General features: G+C 39.1%; 1 protein-coding gene across 1 annotated transcript in view; it reads right to left on the reverse strand.

The window, feature by feature from the left end:
• Positions 1 to 8421, reverse strand: part of ACADM (acyl-CoA dehydrogenase medium chain) — a 48950-nt gene extending 40529 nt beyond the window's left edge. Inside the window, exon 1 of the mRNA XM_082863340.1 lies at positions 8334 to 8421. Coding sequence (XP_082719466.1) covers positions 8334 to 8363 — 30 coding nt within the window. The 5' untranslated portion in view covers positions 8364 to 8421. The remainder of the gene's footprint in view (positions 1 to 8333) is intronic.
• Positions 8422 to 8913: the final 492 nt, after the last annotated feature.

Here is an 8913-nt window from a genome sequence, read left to right on the forward strand (position 1 = left end):
GGAAAAATAATGGCAGCAAAAATCAAGAAGATGCAAGAAATGTTTAGCAAAGACCTAGAAGAATTAAAAAACAAACACCTAGGAGAATTAAAGAACAAACAAACAGAGATGAACAATACAATAACTGAAACGAAAACTACAATAGAAGGAATCAATAGCAGAATAACTGAGGCAGAAGAACGGATAAGTGACCTGAAAAACAGAATGGTGGAATTCACTGCAGCAGAAAGAATTTAAAAAAAGAATGAAAAGAAATGAAGACAGCCTTAGAGACCTCTGGGACAACATTAAACGCAACAACATTCATATTATAGGGGTACGAGAAGGAGAAGAGAGAGAGAAAGGACCCGAGAAAATATTTGAAGAGATTATAGTCGAAAACTTCCCTAACATGGGAAAGGAAATAGCCACCCAAGTCCAGGAAGCCACCCAAGTCCAGGAAATAGCCACCCAAGTCCAGGGAGCACCCAAGTCTCAGGCAGGATAAACCTAAGGCGAAACACGCCAAGACACACAGTAATCAAACCGACAAAAATTAAAGACAAAGAAAAATTATTAAAAGGAACAAGGGAAAAAGGACAAACAATATACAAGGGAACTCCCATAAGCTTAACAGCTGATTTCTTAGCATAAACTCTACAAGCCAAAAGGGAGTGGCATGATATATTTAAAGTGATGAAAGGGAAGCACCTATAACCAAGATTACTCTACCCAGCAAGGATCTCATTCAGATTCAATGGAGAAAACAAAAGCTTCAGACAAGCAAAAGCTAAGAGAATTCAGCAGCACCAAACCAGCTCTACAACAAATGCTAAAGGAACTTCTCTAAGTGGGAAACACACAAAAGAAAAGGTCCTACAAAAACAAACTCAAAACAATTAAGAAAATGTTGATAGGAACATACATTTCAATAATCACCTTAAATGTGAATGGATTTAATGCTCCAACCAAAAGACACAGGCTTGTTGAATGGATACAAAAACAAGGCCCATGTATATGCTGTCTGCAAGAGACCCAGTTCAGAACTAGGGATGCATACAGACTGAAAGTGAGGGGATGGAAAAAGATATTCCATGCAAATGGAAATCAAAAGAAAGCTGGAGTAGCAACAATCATATCAGATAAAATAGACTTTAAAATAAAGAATGTTACAAGAGACAAGGAAGGACACTACATAATGATCAAGGGATCAATCCAAGAAGAAGATATAACAATTATAAATATATATGCACCCAACATAGGAGCACCTCAACACATAAGGCAAATGCTAACACCTATAAAAGAGAAAATCCACAGTAACACAATAATAGGGGACTCTAACACCTCACTTACACCAATGGACAGATCATCCAGAAAATTAATAAGGAAACACAAGATTTAAAAGACACCATAGACCAGATAGATTCAATTGATATTTACAGGACCATCTGAAAACAACAGATTACACTTTCTTCTCAAGTGCATGTGAAACATTCTCCAGGACAGATCACATCTTGGGTCACAAATCAAGCCTCGGTAAATTTAAGAAAACTGAAATCATATCAAGCATCTTTTCCGACCACAACACTATGAGATTAGAAATAAATTACAGGGGAAAAAAAAGTAAAAAACACAAACACATGGAGGCTAAACAATACATTACTAAATAACCAAGAGATCACTGAAGAAATCAAATAGGAAATCAAAAAACACCTAGGGACAAATGACAATGAATACATGACGAACCAAAACCTATGGGATGCAGCAAAAGCAGTTCCAAGAGGGAAGTTTATAGCAATACAACCCTACCTCAAGAAACAAGAAAAATTTCAAATAAACAATCTAACCTTACATCTAAAGAAACTAGAGAAAGAAGAACAAAGAAAACCCAAAGTTAATAGAAGGAAAGAAATCATAAAGATCAGAGCAGAAATAAATGAAATAGAAACAAAGAAAACAATAGCAAAGATCAATAAAACTAAAAGCTGGTTCTTTGAGAAGATAAACAAAATTGATAAACCTTTAGCCAGACTCATCAAGAAAAAGAGCGAGGAGTCAAATCAATAAAATTAGAAATGAAAAAGGAGAAGTTACAACAGACACCACAGAAATACAAAGCAACATAAGAAACTACTACAAGAAACTCTATGCCAATAAAATGGGCAATCTGGAAGAAATGGACAAATTGTTAGAAAGGTATAACCTTCTAATACTGAACCAGGAAGAAATAGAAAATATAAACAGACCAATCACAAGTAATGAAATTGAAACTGTAATTAAAAATCTTCCAACAAACAAAAGTCCAGGACCAGATGGCTTCACAGGTGAATTCTATCAAACATTTAGAGAAGAGCTAACACCTATCCTTCTCAAACTCCTCCACGAAAGTGCAGAGGAAGGAACACTCCCAAACTCATTCTATGAGGCCACCATCACCCTGATACCAAAACCAGACAAAGATACTACAAAAAAAGAAAATTGCAGACCAATATCACTGATGAATATAGATGCAAAAATCCTCAACAAAATACTAGCAAACAGAGTCCAAAAATACATTAAAAGAATCATACACCATGATCAAGTGGGATTTTTCCGAGAGATGCAAAGATTCTTCAATATATGCAAATCAATCAATGTGATATACCATATTAACAAACTGAAGAATGAAAACCATATGATCATCTCCATAGATGCAGAAAAAGCTTTTGACAAAATTCAACACACATTTACAACAAAAACTCTCCAGAAAGCGGGCACAGAGGGAAACTACCTCAACAAAATAAAGGCCATATATGACAAACCCACAGCAAACATCATTCTCAATGGTGAAAAACTGAAAGCATTTCCTCTAAGATCAGGAACAAGACAAGGATATCCACTCTCTCCACTCTTATTCAACATAGTTTTGGCAGTCCTAGCCACAGCAATCAGAGAAGAAAAAGAAATAAAAGGAATACAAATCGAAAAGAAGTAAAACTGTCACTGTTTGCAGATGACATGATACTATAAATAGATAATCCTAAAAATGCCACCAGAAAACTACTAGAGCTAATCAATGAATTCCATAAAGTTGCAGGATATAAAATTAATGCACAGAAATCTCTTGCATTCCTATATACTAACAACGAAAGATCAGAAAGAGAAATTAAGGAAAGAATCCCATTAACCATTGCAACAAAAAGAATAAAATACCTAAGAATAAACCTACCTAAGGAGGCAAAAGACCTGTACTTGGAAAACTATAAGACACTGATGAAAGAAATCAAAGATGACACAAACAGATGGAGAGATATACCATGTTCTTAGATTGGAAGAATCAATATTGTGAAAATAACTCTACTACCCAAAGGAACCTACAGATTCAATGCAATCCCTATCAAATTACCAATGGCATTTTTTACAGAACTAGAACAAAAACCGTAAAATTTGTATGGAGACACAAAAGACCCCCAATAGCCAAAGTACTCTTGAGGGAAAAAAAATGGAGCTGGAGGAATCAGACTCCCTGACTTCAGACTATACTACAAAGCTCCAGTAATCAAGACAGTATGATACTGGCACAAAAACAGAAATACAGATCAATGGAACAGGATACAAAGCCCAGAGATAGACACACAAATATGGTCAACTAATCTATGACAATGGAGGCAAGGATATACAATGGAGAAAAGACAGTCTCTTCAGTAAGTGGTGCTGGGAAAACTGGACAGCTACATGTAGCAGAATGAAATTAGAACACTTCCTAACACCAGACACAAAAATAAACTCAAAATGGATTAAAGACCTAAATGTAAGACCGAACACTATAAAACTCTTAGAGGAAAACATAGGAAGAACACTCTGACATAAATCACAGCAAGATGTTTTTTGACCCTCCTCCTAGAGTAATGGAAATAAAAACAAAAATAAACAAATGGGACCTAACGAAACTTAAAAGCTTTTGCACAGCAAAGGAAACTATAAACAAGACAAAAAGACAACCCTCAGAATGAGAGAAAATATTTGCAAATGAATCAATAGGCAAAGGATTAATCTCCAAAATATATAAACGCTCATGCAGTTCAATATTAACAAAACAAACAACCCAATCCAAAAATGGGCAGAAGACCTAAATAGACATTTCTCCAAAGAAGACATACAGATGGCCAAGAGGCACATGAAAAGCTGCTTAACATCACTAATTATTAGAGAAATGCAAATCAAAACTACAATGAGGTATCACCTCACACCCGTTAGAATGGGCATCATCTGAAAATCTACAAACAACAAATGCTGGAGAGGGTGTGGAGAAAAGGGAACCCTCTTGCACTGCTGGTGGGAATGCAAATTGATACAGCCACTATGGAGAGCAGTATGGAGGTTCCTTAAAAAAACAAAAAATAGAATTACCACATGACCCAGCAACCCCACTGCTGGGCACACATCCAGAGAAAACAATTCAAAAGGACACACGCACCCCAATGTTCACTGCAGCACTATTTACAATAGCCAGGTCATGGAAGCAACCTAAATGCTCACTGACAGATGAATGAATAAAGAAGATGTGGTACATATATACAATGGAATATTACTCGGCCATAAAAAGGAACAAAATTGGGTCATTTGTAGAGACATGGATGGACCTAGAGACTGTCATACAGAGTGAAGTAAGTCAGAAAGAGAAAAACAAATATCGCATATTAACACATATATGGAGAATCTAGAAAAATGGTACAGATGAACCATTTGCAAGGCAGAAATAGAGACACAGACGTAGAGAACAAACGTATGGACACCAAGGGGGGGAATGCTGTGGGGGGGGGATGAATTGGGAGATTGGGATTGACATGTATACACTAATATGTATGAAATAGATAACTAATAAGAACCTGCTGTATAAAAAATAAATAAATAAAATAAAATTTTTAAAAAATGTAATGCAGGGCTTCCCTGGTGGCACAGTGGTTGAGAGTCCGCTTGCCGATCCGGGGGACGCGGGTTCGTGCCCCGGTCCAGGAAGATCCCACATGCCGCGGAGTGGCTGGGCCTGTCAGCCATGGCCGCTGAGCCTGCACGTCTGGAGGCTGTGCTCCGTAACCGGAGAGGCCACAACAGTGAGAGGCCCGCGTACCGCAAAAAAAAAAAAAAAAAAGAAAAGAAAATGCAATGCAACTAAAACTGATTAGTAGTATTTGCACTACTAACATGGAGTGTTTCCAAGACAAATACCAATCAGGGGTAGTGGTAGACTTAGAACCACTATTCGAGAAATCTCATCTACAAGTTCTAGAACATTTGTGATTGGGGAGTTGGAACGGGGGTGGGGGGGGCAACAATAGGATGGTACCATACATTCAAGAGTTGCCTAGTCCATCAACTTTGATACCCTGTCTCTGGAGAGCCTCCCAGCAATGCCTCTGGGAATCTTCCCCTTGGAGGATCCCATTTTCTACGATACCTCACTTTATTTAATAAAACAAATTAGCCTAAAACAATTTTCTATATTTTCTGCTGTTGTCTGTAAGTATTCTTAGAATATTCTAAGCCAAGGGTAAGCACACTATGGTACCCATCAGTTTTGTAAATAAAATACTGTTGGAACACAGCCATACCATATTGTCCATTGCTGCTTTCACAGCAGAGTTGTGAAACCATATGGTCCACAAAGCCAAAAATATTTACTGTCTCTTTACAGTTTGTCAACCCTATTCTAAACCATTAATATACTACTTGTCTTAATACCTGAAATACATGCATATTTCAAAAAATATATATAAAAAATATAAGCAGATATTATTCCTTTGCAATCCATTTTTATACTCACAACAGTTCAATGTACACAAAAAGTAACCACTCGCATTTATTAAAGTTATCAAACTGGAAATCATACTGGAACTCCTAAGTAAATGTTTGAGGACAGCCAAAATTACACAATTTATACTTCAAGGAATTTGATGGAACTAAATTCTAGTAAGCTAGACATTGAAAGAAAAGAGCAACTCAACAATATACTAAAAGATCAAGAACTGAACTTGCTTATGTTTTTCAAAATCTGTGAAAAGAAAGTGTCCACTTTGTAGATGACAACTTGAACTTGTAAACAGAATTATCTACATTTAAAGTGACAATGAAGACTGTCAAATATCTTAATTTAAATAACCCTTTCAAAGTGATAACATACTTTATACTACAATTTTGAAAAAAATAGAGTACAAAAACTCATATCTTCTTTGCAATTTTCATTAATTTTATTCTGGAAGTAAAACATGGTTTCTCTGATACTCATTGTCCAGTCATCATAGACCAAACCTATTCTTCTTTAGTCACATTCCACGTATTAATGCACTGAATCTTTCAGTCAATCCTAAGATTAAGGAACTATTTTTATTCTTATTTTGCATATGTAGAAACTGAGGCTCAGAAAAGTCAAGTAAAATTGGCCAAGGTCACTCTACTTACTATTAGGAACTAGGATTATTATTCTAACATTTACTATCATGAACTCATGCCATCAACCACCTTGCTATACTGCTCTTTCAATTTAAGTATCCTAATTGGTTATTAGATTCCAAAAAAAAAACAAACAAAAAAACCCCCACAAAAATCAGACCAAAAAACTTGACCCTTCTAAATGTGTGTTTTGACAGCATTGCACAAAATTAGACCTCACAATACAGGTAAAATGGTCTGCTGGGAGACTTTAAATAGGGAATTATTAGTGTATCTAAAATAATTTACAAAAAGTTTACATATGATTTTTCAGGAAAACATGTTATGTAAAACAAAGTACAAAGGTAGCTACAGCCAGGGAACAATGCCCAAAGCCCTGTTAATTAACTTTTCAAACCTGGAAAATGAGGCTAATCTTACTGGGTAATTGCAGAGATGATTAAAATAATATCTTGGAAGCGTAATGCTATATAAATATTGGTTACTATTGTGAGCTCTCTGATCAGAACAAGGGAATTCCAAACCTCCAAAAGGCAGCAACTTTAATCAAGCATTAACTCTGCAATAACAGCACAGATATAATTAAAGACTTTTGCATATTTCTTAGGAATTAGTCTTAGTTTTATGGGAGTGTCAAAGAAGAGATACAGGGGTATAAGTTTTCTGGATAGGTTTTTCTATTTCCTTTTTTTGCAAGATTGAGAAATCCCTCTTTTTTCCTGGTGTCAGAGTTTAAAATCATTTTTTAAATCCCCCAATCTCTGCCTTCAGAGTCCATTAACCTGCATAACAATGACAAATATTGGGCAAAAATCCATTAGAATTACTCTAAATTCTAAATCTGCTACTATTTTGGTACAGGGCATAACGTTCTTAATTATAAATGACATTTAAATGGCAGTCTTGTGTGACTATATAAATAATAAAGCTAGCAAAATATATCTAGTGACTGAGACAATTTAAAATCTGTGAGACAACACTAGAATATACAAACAAGCTTCAAAGAAAATTGTGCCGTATGATTTACTTTCCTCTTTTTTTAACGTACACGACGTGGAGGCGTCTCCCTCCATATTACGAAAACAAAAGCATATTAAACTTTTTAACTATCCTAATGAGCAGCTGCTCCGTTTTCCTTTTCCCCGTGACTTGGCAGGCTGCACTTTGTAGTACAGGGGTCCCCAACCCCCGGGGCCGCAGGATACCAGGCCGCAGCCTGTTACGAACCAAGACGCACAACAGGAGGTGCGTGGTGGGCTAGCGAGTGAATCTTCACCTGGGCTCCGCATCGCTCGCATTACCTCCTGAACTATCCCCCCACCCCCATGGAAAAAATTCGTCTTCCATGAAACCGGTCCCTTGTGCGAAAAAAAGGTTGGGGACCGCTGTTGTAGTATACATCAATTGCAGAATAAAATTTACTTTATGACCTTCTTCTTAGGCTGGGGATAGAAAGCCAGTAGAGAGTTTTCCCCAAGACATACTAGTTCAGCAAAAACTAGTTAGTTCAGGGTTGTAATTCTGAGGCACCGGCCAATTCAGAGATGGATTTACTTCGAGATAGGATGGGATTCCTCCGGAAAACCTTTGGAAGGGTCTCGGGCCAGAGAAAGATAAGCGATATTCTCAAAAGTGGACGCCGCCTATATCGGGGGCAGTTACCGAGGGGATAGAGGAAAGTGAAAACGCAGGAAGCATTCCGTCCCACAAGGAGAGGAGGGGGTGGGCGTGAAAGTCAGGGTCCGGAATCCAGGCTATTGCCAGAGGTGGGGTAAGGAGGGCTAAGGCGCCCCGAAGCGGACTCCTTCCTTATCACCGCTTCCCACACCGCCCCCCCCGCCACACCTATTTCCGGTCCAGGTCCCCCTCGCCAAACACCACAAGCTCCATTTCCCACCCGCCCCGAGCCCTGCTCTTCCTCTCACCCCGCAGCTTCGCCTAAACAGCGCTGCCATGTTGACTCTCCGTCCGGCTACTGAGTCTCTAATCTACCAGTTTGTGCCAAGACCGCTGACACGTAGGACGCTGGACCCGTCTGGCCCCGCCCATGTCTGGCACAGACCACCCTCCAGGGTGTGGGCGGGGCCCAGGGGGCGGGGCCTCCGAACGCTCAATAGGTGACCTCGCCTGCGCCTTCAGCGCCATCTTGGCGGCCTTGGTGCCTGAAGAGCCGCGAGGGGTGGTCCCTGAAAAGGCTTCGCTTCCCGCTTGTCCTTTGAGTTTAGACGATGCGCCCTCTTGGGGGGAAGCTGAGGCTGACAGCGGTGCGGAGAAGGAACGGGAGGGCGGCAATGGCGAGGGAGGCGGGAACTGGGCAGGCTGCTGGCGCCGAGCGGGGAACTGGCGGGGCACCGGGCTGGCGGAGAATCTGGGTGAGAGGGCGAGGTGAGGAGCCTGGCGAAAAGACGTCTCCCTGGCTTTCGACCTTGACTTTTAACCCGGAGAAACCTATCAAACCCAAATCATTTCTGCCTTGACGATTCAAAGTATACTTTACTCTCAAAC

Source organism: Leucopleurus acutus (assembly GCF_964270905.1).
Source record: "Leucopleurus acutus genome assembly, chromosome: 2".
In the NCBI taxonomy this organism is placed as follows: Eukaryota; Metazoa; Chordata; class Mammalia; order Artiodactyla; family Delphinidae; genus Leucopleurus; species Leucopleurus acutus.